The sequence below is a fragment of the Streptopelia decaocto genome (assembly GCF_964273445.1).
Source record: "Streptopelia decaocto genome assembly, chromosome: 10".
In the NCBI taxonomy this organism is placed as follows: Eukaryota; Metazoa; Chordata; class Aves; order Columbiformes; family Columbidae; genus Streptopelia; species Streptopelia decaocto.
Window position 1 is genome coordinate 960653 of NC_138665.1, and position 16631 is coordinate 977283.

Below are 16631 nucleotides of genomic sequence, written 5' to 3' on the forward strand. Positions count from 1 at the left end.
CGTCTCCCGCTGCTCCCGGGAGCTCCCGCTCTGCTCATCCCGCATTTCTGGTGTGGCAGAAACACAAGAGCTGTTGCTGGCGAGTGGATATGTTCGATGTTCTTGCCCGTCGAAGGCATCGTTTCATCTGTGCCCCCTTCTCCCAGCCAGGCTGTCCCAGGGAGCTCAGTGCCAGGATCTCTTTGCAGAGCTTGGTAGGACCAGTTAGTTATTTAAGTTTAAGACTGACCCCCTACATGTAGCCCCGTTGAGACAGTATGTCAAATATGTTCTGAAGGGGCTCCTTCTTCCTTCCACGTATTTATTTCCTGCAGGATGAGCGTTATAAAAAGCCATGCATTGTGTTCAAGGCTGATTGCAAAGCTTGTGCTGTGAAGGGGCGCGTGGAGCGACAGGAAGCTGAGGGGTGGCCAAAAGAAGCTGCAGATCCTAAAGAACAGCCCCTGATGTTTAATCATTTAATAATGAAAAAGCCCCTTTTCCAGCAAGACACTAATGGGCTGTGCTTCACCTAAAATTTAACTGGGTATCATGACTCTCTGGCCCCTTTAGTGGGGTCAGTGCTACGTCTGGCTGCCGTGTCCATGGGGTCGCACCAGCCCTTCCTCGTGATTTACCCCTGGGTCCAGTGTACAGACAGTCATGGGCACCCGGGTACCCCAGTTTTGATTGTCCTGAGGTGCTGAGCTGTTCTCATGTTTGCCACCGTGTCCATGCTGAGGCGTGTTGTTTCTGTAATAAACACCAAATGTTTCAAGAATATCTTTGTTTTTAGCTGAATTCCCTTTTTGGCATGGCCTTCTGGGGAATTCATAACTCTTTTATATATATATATACACATATATATATAAAATATATTTTCTTAAATTTATGTAGCTTCCTAAATATCTTTAGAAATTGCAAACCTGGCCAAAAGCAGCACTGCCCCAGAGAACAGCCCTCCCTGGGCACAGGGGCTGATACAAGAGCCTGCTGGGACTGCCCCGTCACACTGTCCTGTCCTCACCCTCAGCACCGGCCCTAGGAGATTGCCAGGCATTTATTGTTCACGATTGCCCCTCTTCGGGAAGGCTCCTTTCGGAGTTGTACTCTGGCCACGTCTTCGCTGCTGCGCCCACGCTGGTAACCTTGGTCCTGTCTCCTGCTGCTTTGTGCTCTTTGGACCGTGGCCGGTTCGCTGGGTGCAGGAGGAGCAGCCGCAGCCCCTCGGCAAGGGGACGGGCGCCCAGGTCGCTGCGGGGTGAGGAGCTGGCAGCGTATCCCAGCGCAACCTCTTGAGGAAGCTGCAAACAACGGGGGGAGCTCCCCAGAGATGGGGGAGACGGGATGGGGCGCTTGGCTGTGACCCGTGCGGGGCTGCGGGCTGCAGTGCAGCCTGTGCCGGGGATCCAGGCCTTGGTGAGGCTTCCACAGCACTGGTTGGTGCTGGAAGTGTCTGATTTATAAGAGATGAAGCTCAGTGTGGAGTATTAAATTAAGAAATAAACCAATTTCAAATGGGGGGAAAAGGCGGAAAAGAAAAGCTCGTGAATAAAAGGCGTCTTATGTAGTGGAATGTGAGCTGCTTTTTAGGTTTTTTATGACTGAAAAAAAATCCCAAACCCCCCAGGTCTCCTCACCTGCCCTGGAGGGAAACTGCTACACCCACGGTTCTGCAGAAGATTGGCGAGGAGGTTGGTTAAATGTAAATACGCTCAAGTGACTTGCAGCTGTCTGTAGAAAAAGCACATACATCACTCTAATTGTTTTCCTGACCTTGTGTGCTTGATGAGTAGAACCTGTGTTAGATAACATAGGCCTGTGAGGAACTCTAGACCCGTATCACTGTGGCTGAGATTCCTGCTTTGTTGTGAGAAAGAGCGGGAGGCTGCGCCTGCCTGGAACCTTGAAATACAGGCGAGCTCAGCAGGCCCAGCGATCTCCTACCGGGGCCGAACTGACCAGCGCCTGCATCCCCGCCGTGTCACCGCTGCATGGGAGCTCAGGTCTGGCTTTGGAGACCTCCCAGTAGGGAGGTAACTAAAATAAAACTTGCTCTTTGCGATGCATTCGTGGCTTCTGGCTCTTGCGACGTGCCTGCGTATGTGTACACAGCGTGGGAGGCATCTCTGCAGCCTCACCCCACTGCAGGGGGACAGAGGGACCCGCAGCATGTGCCCCCCGCTGTACAGCAGCCCCCGCCAGAGCCGCTCCAGCCTCCTCAGTTACTCCTTACACCTCGGCATCCAGCACAGGGGGATGTGGGTGAAGGAGGGGAGGGATGTGCAGCTGCACAGCGTCCTCCAAAGACCAGTTTGAGGCTGGTGTCTCATCCCGAGCCCTTTCGACCCGGAGCCCGTGGTCTGGCTTGTGCTGAGCTGCAGTGAGGGGCTGGCTGGGAGCAGCGTTCAGCTGGTCTGTGTGAAGATGGGCTGCTGGGGCCTGTTAACAGCATCAAACCAAAAGGTTTGGGCTCCTTGACTTGGTGGAGATTGTTGGAGGGCAGGGGAAGCAAGGTGGGCGTCTGGAGGGAGCTGGGGGACGCTCGGGCTGCCACAGCAGCCGGGAGGAGCTTTTAGCGTGGTCCCACTTCTATGGGAGGGGGAGGAGGATGAAAAGTTCAAGTCTGAATGTATCCAGGGCTGATCCCAATGCAGCTGCCGGTACCTGCAGCCGAAGCTTGTGTCTGTGGACACAACGTGAGGACACGCTGCGATGGAGCTCCTGGCTCTGCGTGCTGCTTGCTGAGCAGCTCCCAGCTGGTTGGCGAAGCATGTTAGACAAGGTGTCAGACAAAGCAGGGCCAAGTGCGGCCTCCTGCGGTTTCCCTCACATTTTCGTTGTGCTCTGGAACACATTGTGTCTTCTAGGTTTGGTGAGGAGATGGTTGGACTTGCCTCCATCCTGCCGTTGCTCACATGGAGCGCGGGCTCGAGGCTGATGCCAGCCAGGAACTGTGTTCCAGTGGTGAGGAATGGCCAAGTCCCAGCAGCAGGACCACAGTCCCTGCTCCTCTAGCCAGGATGTGCCCCGTCTTGTGTTGTGAGCCTGACGGTGTTGGGCTTCATGTGAAAACAGATGGCGGCTGGAATTGTCCAGGGAGCTTTCTGCCAAGCACTGAGGTGCCTCAGGGAGCCTGTGGGGTCTGGGGAGCCAGGCCTGAGATCCCTCATGTATTCCCTGATGCCTCTAAGGCATTCGCTTGGAAGGTCAAAGTGAGATGCTGTGACCAGGGCACCTGCATGTCAGCTGGCTCTGCAGCAAGGTGCAAGAGGGCCAAGTGTCTCCTGCGCCTGCAAAGACACCCTGTGGCATTTCCACCAGCTTCTCTGCTAAAGCAGGTGTCTCTGGGATGCGCTCCTGACTATTTTTATATATATATATATATGCATATTTTTCACAGGACCTTAGTCTCAGCTCTTCTGCCAGAACCGAGCACCAAGATGCAGCCCGTGCCCCTGCAGAGCCTTTCGGAGCTGGAAAGAGCCAGTCTGCAGGAGATCGCTCTCTACCAGCTGCAGGAGAAGCTGCCGCTTGGGGATCTCAGCCTGGCTAAAGGTAGAGGGTGGGAGAGGATGGGTCCTGCTGAGCCATTGCTCATCCCCACGCCTGCACTTCGTAACACGGGATGATGCTTGTGGGAAGACATTTGTGGCACGTTTTGGTCTGTTTCATATTTTGTTCTCTGCTTTGGTCTGAGCCTCGAAGGCCTAATGAGCCTTTTGAGGGGGGTTTGTGTGTCCATAGGAGTGTGAGAATATGACCTGGCCTGTTGTCCGCCTCTGATCCACTTAATCCAAACCAGATGCAATGGTCTTCCACTGGGACTATCTTAATGCCATTGGGATGGGACAGACTTTGCTTTTTTGGATTAACATCCAGCAAAAAGTCATGATGCTGGGAAGGGGCTTATGCAAGGCTAGAAGACACGCCACTGAAATTAACGGGCAGATAAATATAGAAGCTCCACAGGGACTGTGCTCCTCTGTCCTGGCCTACAGGCATTGTCTGGGTTCCCATAGCTGCCCGTGTCCCCCGACATCCGCACATCTAACCCAGCACAGTGAGCGTGGACTCCTTCCAAATGTACTTGTAACTCAGGAGTGGACAGACCAGCTCGAAATGCCTCCTGTGCCCTGGGCTGCTATTGTGGCATCCCAGTGTCACCAGCACAGCCCAGGGCAGCGGGGGCTGGGACCCCCAAGGGTGGAGCCCCCACATCTCTGGGGACCTGTCTCGGGGAAGGAGTATTTCCTAATGCCCAACCTCAACCTTACACTGCTCAGCAAGTACTTACTGGGGGCGACATCCAAGTTTGGTTTCCTGTCTTAATTAATATTTGGAAGACTCCATGCAATGAAATGGCTTCAAGAAGAAGGAGAGAAAGCTCCTCGTTCCCAGAACACACAGTTGCCTGGGGCTGCAGCACAAACTGCCTTTAAATCCCTGGGAGACTCTGACCATAAACATCCTGGTTCCTTCTCTTTTTAATTTTTCTTTTAATTCTGAGTGTTGTGATCCCATTGCCAGCAATACCCTGCAGCAGTGCTCTCTCTAGGGAACAGTGCAGCGTTTTAAGTGCAGTCTATCAAGTGTGCTGCGTTTTGTCTGACGGGCTCCTGCGGGATAAGTGCAGGGGACTGCAAAGTCCTGATCTCATCCTTGTGTGTGTTTTGGACACCAGTCTCATGCTCACCTGCTTTTGGAAGGAAGCAGCTGCCGTCAGGGACCCCCTCCTTCCTTTTGCCCATCTTTGTATCCTTTAGATTTGTACCTGCCAGTTGCTCTTTTTGCATTTTGTCGGCTGGGAGTCAACGTTGAGGATCAGCTATGAAACTATTGCACCTGCAACATCATTTTCCTACCCCAGCGGTTTAAAGGGAAGCTCATAATGTTTGGAAATGCCCGAATTTGGGCTTCACGGTCTCTGTTTGGTCCACCCACCTCTCTGTACCAACATCTACCCACGTGAAATTCCTGCCTTCTGTAATAAACAGCCTTTGCATAGTTATTATTTTCCTCAAGGAAAAGGTGTTCAGCACCTCTTCTAATCCTCATACCTGCAGATACCTTGACGATGAGGAACACAGGAACATCCCATTGTGAGCGGCCCTTTGGGGCAGCCTTCAGCTCTGATACCCTCTGGGCAGCTCATTCAACCCCAACAAATATCTGCAGCATCTCAGACCTTACACCAAACACCAGGGTGACCCTGGGGAGCTACAGGGGGAACACCTGATAGGGAGCTACATCTTGTTTTGGCCAAGTCTGCAGGAACAAGCCTGTGGTTCGAGCAGGACATGGCCAAGAAAGAAGAAATCTTCAAAGGATGCCTGGCATCGAGCTTGCTGTAATGCATCTCCGTGAAAAGAAGTTGTCCTCATCTCCTGGTTTCGTGGTGGATCACACGTGTTCCTCTGTCATGGAGATACCAACTCGGGCTTTCTGAGCTGGGAGATCCTGATGGTTTCTTTACTATCTGCTGCCCCGTGGCTCATTTCCCTCAGGAGCATCTGCACGGCTTTAGGAGCGGAGCGTCACGCTGATGCTCAGCCCCAGCACGTTGTGTCACCCTCCTAAAACTGTGCTGAAACTCTGGAGTTTTGCTGGCCTTTTGTTTCCTTAGCTGGGTGCTTTTTGCTTCCAAGTTGTTCTTCATCTTCCGACTATCTGGTCATTTGAATGAAACAAGACATACAGTGCTGCAGAATAATTAATGCACATGTTGCTCATACCAGCTTTCATAGCTCCCTTCTAAATCTTACAAAATAACCCAAACAATTATATAAGCTGTGTCTAGGAAGAGAATTCCTTCAGAATAAGGAGCACGAGCCAGAATAGCATGATCTGTCCTGGATTTAGGGTGGGTGGTGAAGGAGTTTTCAGTTCATTGCTGCAACAAAACAGTGATGGGTGCCCCTGGATGTACAATGTGGGGAATACTAAGGAGCAGGGCTTGACTCTCCTGGACCAATATGGGGTTTCTGGTGCTATGTATTTTGTCTTTGTCCAGCTTTGTCTGTGTTCTGTAAAACATTCCACAAAAGCTTTTCTGGGGCTGTATTCCTTGTTCCAGTGTTGAGACCAGACCTCTGAGGATGAGTTAAGGTAGCTTTCTGAGTCATTAAGTAACTGCTAGGACATCACCATTAATACAGAGTCACATATAACACGGGCACGGAATTTAAAGATGTCCAGAACATAGAATCATCACAGAATCACAGAACAGTTTGGGTTGAAGGGCCCTTCCCAGCTCCCCAGTGCCCCCCCTGCCATGAGCAGGGACATCTTCACCAGCTCAGGTTGCTCAGAGCCCCGTCCAGCCTGGCCTGGGATGTCTCCAGGGATGGTTCATCCACCACCTCTCTGGCCAACCTGGGCCATCCTCAGTGTACAAAATTCCTCCCTCATGTCCAGCCTGAATCTCCCCTCTTTTAGTTTAAAACCATCACCCCTTGTCCTATCTCAACAGGCCCTGCTCAAAAGTCTGTCCCAATGTCTCTCACAGGCCCCTTTTAAGCACTGAAAGGCCTCAATAAGGTCTCCCCGGAGCTTCTCTTCTCCAGCTGAACACCCCAACTCTCCCAGCCTGTCCCCAGCAGAGCTGTTCCAGCCTCGTATCGTTCCTGTGGCTCCTCTGGCCCCTCTCCAGCAGCTCTATGTGTGTCCTGTAGAGTTTTAAGCTACAGCCTTCGGGCAGCTGAGGTTTTTCCACTGCTCTTTCATGTGTGAGAGCCCCTGCGCTGGCAGCTGCTCTTGGCCACCGGTCTGTCCCACGCACAGGTCACATTTGGAGCTGTTGCAGTGTCAGACGTTTCCTCTGGCGGGGCTTGGCAAGCCTGGCTGCCACCAGAGAGCTCAGCTCGGATCATTTTGACTCTGTTTTGTGACACCTGTTCATTTGCTGGCAGCCTGATGGTTCATCCTCCCTGACCTGTCGTTCGGTGCGTTGCACATCTGGACAGCGGGGCATCAGTAAGCCCTGATGGAGAGACCTTTACAGGGCTGTGGTCTGAGCCAGGTGGGGCGCATCCCACAGCCGGGGTGTCTTTAACCCACAGTGGTGGTTTGGTGCCATGGGACCCCCCTGGTCCAAGTGCCTGGGTGTGGAGGGGTCGCCTCTTCCCCTTTGGGGGGGGTTTGTCCCTCCCTCCACTTTGGGAGGATGGTTGCCCCTCTCTGGGGCTGTTTCCCCCAGATAGCTGGTGGCCACCATGCCATCCCACATCAAATCCAGGGCGTCCCTCTGCCCGTGGGTGTGCAGAAAGATCAATGTTTTTAAGGGGAGGCCATACTGAAACAGTCTAATGATGCAGAACCTTTGCTTTCTTTTCTCCTCATAGTTGGACCTAAAGGCAGTAAATCTATCCGTCAGAAACTGGAGAGCTTTTCAAAGGAGAAGAAAGGTGAGCAGCCTCCCTTTTATCCAGGTTTCAGTCCCTGCTCTCACGTGAAATTGGTGGGTTTTAATGGGGCTGAGCTGGGAGGTGCCCGGATTCAGCAAGGTGCTTAGTCCCGTGTTGTTTTGCTGTTCTCCGGGGTGGCGTGTAACAATACGTGCACAAGCATGGGAGAGTCTGGCGCATACGTGTGTGCGCGAACATGCATTTGTAAAGATGTACACATATGAACATTCCTGTCTGCCCATTTTACCCCTGGTCTCGCTGCTTTGCGTTCTGTTTTATTGCCCCTTGGAGGACGTCAGCTGCCAACCTGGGCAACCACAAGCGTAGAGCCCAGACAGCAGGAATGAACACTTAATAGTTTTCTTCACACCAGTACAAAGTCCATTCAAGGAAATTATTGAGCAGCAGCCTGGTATTTTACTAAGTGGATTTGTGGCTTGTACTCCGGTTGCAAACCTCCCTGGCTCGGGATGGCGTGGAGTCTGGAAGTAAGGAGAGCTCTGCTTGCATCTGCAAGGAGGTGTGGAGGGGAGAGTCATTTGGGAAAAATGCCATTAATACCAAGGTTGTTTGTTACTCTCAAACAGACATAGCATACACAAAGCCTGTAGAAAACTGGAGGTTATGATTTGGTAATAACCTTTTGTATCAGATATCCTCAGTTCAGGAAAGAGATTGAAGTGCTGGAGCGGGTCCAGAGAAGAGCAACAAGACTGGGGAAGGGACTTGAACACAAGCCCTATGGGGAGAGGCTGAGGGAGCTGGGCTTGTTTAGTCTGGAGAAGAGGAGGCTTAGAGCTGAGCTCAGCACTCTCTAGAACTACCTGAAGGGCAGTTCCAGCCAGGTGGGGATTGGTCTCTTCTCCCAGGCATCAGCAATAGGACAAGGGGGCATGGGCTTCAATTCTGCCAGGGGAAATTGAGGCTGGCTATTAGAAAGCAATTCTGTGCAGAGAGAGTGGTCAGGCATTGGAATGGCTGCCCAGGGAGGTGCTGGACTCACCGGCCCTGGAGGTTTTTAAACTGAGATTGGCCATGGCACTTAGTGCCATGATCTAGTCAATGGACTGGAGTTGGACCAAGGCTTGGACTGGATGATCGCTGAGGTCTTTTCCAACCCAGTCGATTCTGTGATTCTGTGATATTTCTGGTGATTTGTGAAGTCTTCGTTCCGTAGACGCTATGACATCTTCATGAGGCTTTAACCAACAAAAGGAAGGAAAGTTAGGGAAAAACTGAGATAGGCTGCAACAAGCCTGTGGATGGAGACCGGTTTTCCTGCCATCTTCCCAGCTCCCCTGCATCTCCCTGTTCTCCCTCTCTCTTCACTCTCCTGCTGGTGGTTACCTTCACACTATCCCAGTGTTCCCTTCTGCTGATGAATTATTTTATCCAGCTGTGCACACGTGCCCCCAGCAGCTGGGCTGTGCTGCTGCAGCTCCCTCTCCTTTTTCTTGCTAGGAATGCTTTTCCATTTCTCCCATGTCTTTCCCTAGACTGCTCTCCTCAGACGTTTGGGATCCCGCTCTTCCAAGTCATCGCCAATGACTGTGCCTACAAGCAGCTGCAGGACGCGGTGAAGAAGAGCCGCCGGCTCTGCCTGGAGGTGGAAGCGACAGTGACGAGATTTCGGGCTCAGAGGCAGAAGAGGTCGCCGATGGGCAGGAGCTGTGTCCTGGTACCCTGCGAGGTCTTCCCGGAGGAGCCGCTTTCCCCAGCTCTTCTCAACAACAGCTCCTGGAGCCAGCGGAGGGTAAGATGTCTGCACTGTGATGGTGCTGCAGGCTGGGGGACGCTCTGACTTCAGTCATAAATATGGTTTCCCAGGGTCTTTTCTTAAGGAATGTGAGTTATTCATGCTGCACACTGGGTGGGTCCTGGTCTGCCCTCAGGGAAACGAGATGCCCATGTTTCACCAGGAGGGTGGGCTGGGGAGGTGGGACACTCTTTACTAGTTCAGCTCTTACAGAGTCAAGGTTGCCAGAAGGACATGGCCAGGCAGCTGAAGGCAGATAGGGACAGGATGATGAGGGAATAGAGTGCACGATCAGCAAGTTTGCTGATGACACCGAGCTGGGTGGAGTCAGCTGGGTGGAGTGGCTGACACTGGAAGACCTGGACAGGCTGGAGAGTCGGGCAGGGAAACACTTAATGAAATGTAACGAGGGCAAGTGTAGAGTCTTATACTGGAACCTGGGGTTGTTCCTGCCCAGATGTAAGTTGGGGAACGACCTGTTGGAGAGCAGCGTAGGGGAAAGGGACCTGGGGGTCCTGGGGACAGCAGGGTGACCATGAGCCAGCATTGGGCCCTTGTGGCCAGGAAGCCAATGGTACCTGGGGTGGGTTAGAAGGGGGTGGTCAGTAGGTCAGAGAGGTTCTCCTGCCCCTCTGCTCTGCCCTGGGGAGACCACACCTGGAATATTGTGTCCAGTTGTGGCCCCTCAGTTCCAGCAGGACAGGGAACTGCTGGAGAGAGTCCAGCGCAGCCACCAAGATGCTGCAGGGAGTGGAGCATCTCCCGTGTGAGGAAAGGCTGAGGGAGCTGGGGCTCTGGAGCTGGACAAGAGGACACTGAGGGGGGACTCATTCCTGGGGATCAAGATGGAAAGGGGGAGTGTCAGGAGGATGGAGCCAGGCTCTTCTGGTGACAACCAGTGACAGGACAAGGGGCAATGGGTGCAAACTGGAACACAGGAGGTTCCACTTAAATTTGAGAAGAAACTTGTTTGGGGTGAGGGTGGCAGAGCCTGGCCCAGGCTGCCCAGGGAGGTTGTGGAGTCTCCTTCTGTGCAGACATTCCAACCCGCCTGGACACCTTCCTGTGTAACCTCATCTGGGTGTTCCTGCTCCATGGGGGGATTGCACTGGATGAGCTTTCCAGGTCCCTTCCAACCCCTCACATTCTGGGATTCTGTGATTCAACATCAGTGGTGTGGATTCTTCTGCTCCTCCATTGCATCACATCCTGGTGAGCAGCACAGGGAACAGACACGGCTTCTCTGTGAAACAGCATCGGCTTTTTGGCCATGTCACAGTTGGAGATTGGTCCTTGCACTTGCGAAATTCCCATCTGAGGTTGTACCTGTCGATGGTGGGTCATGTTGCCTCCCTATTGGCGAGAGACCCGCCACTGCTGTAGGGACATAGCTGTGTTGCTGAACTGCTTTCAGTGTTCACCACCCTTGCATCAAAGAGCAAGGAGAACGGTGTGGCTGGTCGGCCTTGGCCACCTTCTTGGCTTTAGTCCTGTTTCCTGCAAGGGAAGGTGGGTATCAGGCTGGGTTTGGTTTGCTTCATCTCTTGTTAAGTGCCTGTAACTCCTGGTGTAAAGCAGCTCCAATGCAGGTAACTAAATCCAGTATATTGCACAGGCAAAGGTGAAAGATTTGGGGATGTTTCCTCTTTCTCTGTGTCTGTGTGCTGTGTAGGGTCTGGCCCAGTAGGAAAGCTGTGCTTAGGAACACCTCACGCTGGGAGCAGTGCACATATACACATGGGAGATGAAAGGTCTTTCTGTGGTTCTATTGCAACTCCTCTGCTTTTGTTTGGAGGCGATGCCTCCCTTTCCCACAAACTTCTGAGGTCACAGGAATGACGGCGTTCTGGGATTTTGTGGGGTAGTTCCTCCCACCCTCTGAATCACCTCTGGTCCGTCTCAGGGGGCGATGTCCGTGGACTCCATCACTGACCTGAGTGACAACACATCCAAGCTGCTGGAGGCGCTGCAGCTGTCACACCCCCACGAGCTGGATCCGCAGAGAAGCCTGAGCAAGAAGAAGATGTTGAGCCTCAACCCCATCAGCCGGCAGGTCCCACGGATTGTGGACAGATGTTGCAAACACATCGAAATGCATGGTAAATATGCATGTCTGTCCAGCCAGACGACATGCCCTGCAGTGGGTTGGTAAAACCCATCACACGTGGTGGGCTAGGGCATTCTGGCCTGGCCATTCCCCGAGATGGGAGGAGGCAGCTGGCTCCTGAGGCAGTGCATGCTCCCAAAACCACGTGGGGAGAGTCGTCTGGACTGAGAAGTGTCACTGTGCATGTCAGCGACCCACCTCCTGGTGCACATCCAGCATCTGGCTCAGAGTGGCTGTACGGTTGCGTTCTCCTCCCTGACCTGCAGGCAATCGATCCCAGAAATGTTGTGTCTCCAAAACCTTTCTTTTTGCCCCCTCTGCCAGGGGTGGGGAAGGCGTGATGTTGAAGTGCTCCAAGGACTGTTCAGGGTGGTGGGGGGGGTGTAGGTGCAGAGCACTGACCTGTCTGTCTCCCAGGTCTCCAGACGGTGGGCATCTTCCGGGTGGGGAGCTCCAGGAAAAGAGTTCAGCAGGTAAAGCGAGACATTTCCTGCATCCTCTGTAGCGGTACCACACTCAGAGGACAGATGCTCATATCGGTGGGGAATGAATAAAGCAGACACTGATGTGGAGAGGTCTAAAATATCGCAGGTACATGGTGGATCACAGACAACCTGCTGCTGGGTCCGTCTCCCAGCCATGGAGAGCAGGCTCCACCTCTCCAAGCTGCCTGTAGCAGATGAGCCTCCATCCCGTGGCTGGCTCTCCAAAGCCTGCTCTGGGCTCCCTTCACCGGCCAGGATCTCCTCTGGTGCCGTGGTCCATCCTCTGGGCAGCAGCAGGCTCTTGGGCTCTGGGATGCCTCTCCTGGGGGTTCCCTGCATCCGGGGACATTGGGACATCTTGTCCTGCCACCGCAGTAGCTCTGTACAGGGGCAGGTCCCAACAGCTTGACTGGTGTAAAGAGGAAGAACTGACTATTGCTTTTATTCTTATTTTCTTCCATCTTTAAGCTGAGGGAGGAGTTTGACCAAGGACTGGATGTTTTCTTGGATGAGCATCAGAGCGTTCATGATGTGGCTGCTCTGCTCAAAGAGTTTCTTCGGGACATGCCGGACTCGCTGATTCCCAGGGAGCTCTACGCAGCCTTCCTCAGCACAGCCTGTGAGTACCCGGCGCGCAGAGACTCATTCTGCACAGTTGACCCACCACGTTCGGTTTTGTAAGGAAAAAAAGAGGGTATTTTCTTCTCGTGCAGTTACCTGGCTCTGCACCAGGCCCAGCACAGCTCAGCACACTGCGCAGGAGTCGGCCCCGGTTTGCACTGAGTGTCAGGGTGTCTTTGCAGACGCTCTGCCCAGCTCTCCCTACCCTCCGTATTTTGGGTGTCTGAGATTTTTGTCGGTCTCCACAGCTTCCAGCATTACTCTTTCTTGGTGTCCTTCACCACCTTGTTGCTTCCTTTTTGCCATCCTTCTCTCCTCAGATTTGATCCTCCAAATCCAAATCCTTGAATCCCTGCTTCTGTATCCAAAATGAGCAGCTACACACCCTTGGGCTCTGCCATGTCAGGGACCAAGACAGGGCACGTGGTGGGGGAACAGAGGTGCACAGGGATTTAGGGGAACGTATGAAGCAATCTTCTGCCCTCGAGCTTGGGTATTTGAGCATACAGCACACCTGCACTGCAAAGCAGGAGTGTGAACCAACCCGTCATTGCTGATATCACCCCAGAGCAAAGGCACGAGGCTACCGGTGTGTCCTCCAGTTGTGGGCACATGGCACCGAGTTTCTTCAGGATAACTGTATCCCGAGGCTGGGGCACGTCTCAGCATGCTGTCTCCTTACGAGATCAGGAAAACCGGGGTGCTGGTGGAGATGGAAGGCTGCCTGCAGCGCCAGCGCCTCTGGCTGAGCTGCGGACCTGCATCTCTGCAGGGGCAGGAGACACCTGCATCAAAGAGGAGAAACAGAAGAGATAATAGCATCCCAAGTGAAAACAGGCCATCACCATCCCAAGTGAAAACAGTAGCTGTGCTGTCTTTACTGTGGTGTCTTTTATTTAGAGTCCTAGATGTGGAATTTGCGTTGTGTTTGATATGAGCTTCCAAATAATCTATTTTGCAAATCAACAATAATTTGAGCTGCCAGCTTCTTGAGTGTTTTGTAAGACCCATCTACAGAAAGGCTGATCTGGGAAGCAGGTGATGTCCACACCTGACAAGATGGGAGAGTCTGTGATGAAGAAGGAGGTCCTGGAGCACAAGGATAGAAGAATCAGCAAAAGCTGAGTTTCAACTCAAGTTGGATCACTCCTTGTCCTTCTTTTAGGAGATGCAGATGTTTCTGGAGGACATAGGGCTTGTGTCCCACTCTCCAGAAGCCCACAGGGTGATGAACCTGCAGGGTCTGGACATAGAGCTTTTGGGGTGAGATTGCTGGCCTCAGAAGGTGATCTCACTGCTTGTGAAGAGTGTGGAGAAGGAAGATGCAGGGAAGGAACCACATCTAAAGCTGGAGAGAAGGCCAGGCCAGGCCAGTCTACTGCTTCCAGAGTGTTCTTCTTGCCACTGCTGTCTTCTTTCTCAAGCACATTAAGGAACACATTGAACAGCACAAGCTGTGAACAGCAAACACTGTGGAAGTTACTCCTACCCTGTGTTTGCCATTTTTTAATGAGTTAGTTGTCTCCTGGAGGGTTTTCTTCTTATGTCGCAGCAGTTTCATCTACCTCAGCACTTTAAATGAGCACCTTTGCCCAAAACCTTCTAGAAATCCAGGGAGACTGGTGCTACCACCCTCACCATGTTTCTTGACCCCTAGAGAGCTCCAGGTCTGAATGGCGGGACATCATCCTGCAGAAGCCACGTTAACCTGTTGACTTTGCATCTTCCCATTTCAGCAATGGTCACCCCTGATGGGTGTTTCTGTGTCTGGGGACAGGTCTCTGGCCAGGGTGGTGGTGGCCACCATGTGTGGCGGTGATGGATGCGATGGCTGCTGCCCTGTGCCACCTTCTCTGTGCCTGTGGTTGTCCCCTGGAAGGGTTTGAGTTGCTGCTGGTCCCAGCTTGGACTGGCAATGTTCAGATGTTCTCCCTGCAGGTCAGGAGCCTGTAACCCTCGTCCAGATCTACTGAGGTGTTACTTCTGTCCTGTTTTCATCTTTCTCTGGATGTGAAGTGACAGTATTTCTCATACGAGTCTGCAGCCTAAAGGACAGAAGAATAAATCACGCACCTTGGTCATATAAAGACTTTTAGGGCACAGTGTTAAGCAAAAGGTTGGGAACAGTCAGATGAATTACCTTCTCTATGCCTTCCCCTGTGGAAATTGGTGTTACTTCAGCTAAAAGATAGGATTTGTATTTTTATTCCTGGGAGATGAGAAGATTAAGGTTGCCATTTCCCCCAAAAGCCAGGCAGAACTGCAGAATGTTCACAGTACTGAATTGTTTTCTTTTTTGAGCGATGTGTACAGGCGACAGCCATGTCTTCAGGCTTAGCTTAAAGCACACGTGGCTGGAGCAGAGTTGGTCTGGACCACTATCCCATTTCCAGGAGCAGCCAGGCTCTCCTGCTTCGAGGAGTGTGTAAAAACAGTTGTTTTCTCTGGTATTCCACCTTCCAGTGGTCTCCAAGTAACCTGAGCCTGAAGAATTGTTAAAGTTTAACAGCCTTTAGTGGACTTCTCTTCCAGCTGCTTGCCCAGCTGCTTTTGGAGCCCCTCCAGCTGCGTGGTGGACACGGCATTCTGCAGCTTGTAGGGCTGTGGTTTAGTTACACGCTCCACCAAGATGCTGAAGGGAGTGGAGCATCTCCTGTGTGAGGAAAGGCTGAGGGAGCTGGGGCTCTGGAGCTGGACAAGAGAAGACTGAGGGGGCCTCATTCCTGGGGATCAATATGGAAAGGGGGAGTGTCAGGAGGATGGAGCCAGGCTCTTCTGGGTGAAAAGCAATGGTAGGACAAGGGGTAATGGGTTCAAACTGGAACAGAGGAGGTTCCACTTAAATTTGAGAAGAAACTTGTTCCCAGTGAGGGTGGCAGAGCCTGGCCCAGGCTGCCCAGGGGGGTTGTGGAGTCTCCTTCTGTGCAGACATTCCAACCCGCCTGGACACCTTCCTGTGTAACCTCAGCTGGGTGTTCCTGCTCCATGGGGGGATTGCACTGGATGAGCTTTCCAGGTCCCTTCAACCCCTGACACTCTGGGATTCTGTAATTAACGGGTTGCTCTCTGCCTAGCGATGGAGGGTCCAGCTCAGCTGGCTGCTCTCCAGCTGCTGCTCTTCCTGCTGCCCCCCTGCCACAGCGACACGTTGCAGCGGCTCCTGCGGTTCCTCAGCAAGGTGGCCCAGCACGCCGAGAGCTCCCGGGGCCCTGAGGGCCAGGAGGTAAGGCTGACCCAAACACCTTGACTGCATGAAGAGGGGTTACTGCAACTTGGCTGGTTAAACCAAGCAGAGCTTCTTGCAAGCCTGGGTGAATCCTTTGGCAAACCGAAGTTGTTGATAAACCCCCGTGTCCATGGCTCTCAGTCCATCTATGTGATTTTCTAGGCTGCAGAAATCCCAGAGAGACCTGCCTGTGTGTCTGTAGGCAGAGCAAGGGCTATTTTTTGTGGACTGATTCTGGTTTTCCGCCGCCAGCTTTCATGAAGGAGTCGAGATTTTGGTTTCTCTGGACGATTTAAGCTCTAAGTCTCTCTGTGATTCAAAGAGACTGGTTTTGTTCCATATTATAAGATGATATAGAAATATTGCTTGCTACCTTCTGGTATGGGTTGTGAAAGTGAGGCAGATGGGAGTGAAGGATCTGGTGCAAGCAGGGGATGTGTGTGCTCCAGCACTGAGAATCCTTCATGCTGGCCCTGCTGTCAGCTTGGAGAGGACCAAACTGGACCCAGATCAGCATCCTGGCCTCACTCAGCAGCTTGTGTCCCTGTCCTGGGGTGGCTGAGGTTCCTGGGACATCTCATGCTGGTCCATCTATAATCTACAATTTCCTTTTGTGCTTGCTTGCAAGATTCCTGGGAATAAAATGACAGTTTCCAACTTGGCCACAATCTTTGGTCCCAACATCCTGCAGAAAGAGAAGCCTGGAGAGAAAGATGCTCGTGCAATGAACTTTGAAGACAGTGCTGCCATCATACAGGTGCTCCAGAGGCTGATTGAGCACTACCAGACCTTGTTCATGGTAGGTGAGGCTTTCTCAGAGCAACTTCTCTAGACCTTTCCTTCCCATCTGAACTCTTCTAACGGAGCGGAAGGATGGATATATTCACAGCCCCACTTAGTAGAAGATGAGTCGAGTTGACTTGTGAAAGCGTGATTCATTCCTCATGGCAGGTGTGAGTATTAATTTGAGGTGGCTTGTTACTGGCACTGTAAAGGCAGAGCTGAGGGTGATGCCATGCACAGGTGCCCTCTTCTGTGTTGCTTTCCACCA

General features: G+C 52.5%; 1 protein-coding gene across 6 annotated transcripts in view; it reads left to right on the forward strand.

The window, feature by feature from the left end:
• ARHGAP36 (Rho GTPase activating protein 36) overlaps positions 1-16631 on the forward strand; it is a 29608-nt gene that overhangs the window by 6090 nt on the left and 6887 nt on the right. For 5 of the 6 annotated variants that reach the window (XR_014185019.1, XM_082062216.1, XM_082062218.1 and 2 more), the window contains 8 exons: positions 3383-3537; positions 7323-7385; positions 8882-9138; positions 11045-11240; positions 11666-11721; positions 12202-12352; positions 15429-15577; positions 16209-16379. Coding sequence is in view for 5 of the 6 variants with exons in the window: in XM_082062216.1 (XP_081918342.1) it covers positions 3383-3537; positions 7323-7385; positions 8882-9138; positions 11045-11240; positions 11666-11721; positions 12202-12352; positions 15429-15577; positions 16209-16379 (1198 nt within the window). In the remaining variant the exon portion in view is untranslated. Of the gene's footprint in view, positions 1-1813; positions 1986-3382; positions 3538-7322; positions 7386-8881; positions 9139-11044; positions 11241-11665; positions 11722-12201; positions 12353-15428; positions 15578-16208; positions 16380-16631 lie in introns of those variants that run through there. The other variant, XM_082062220.1, reaches the window with a different exon arrangement.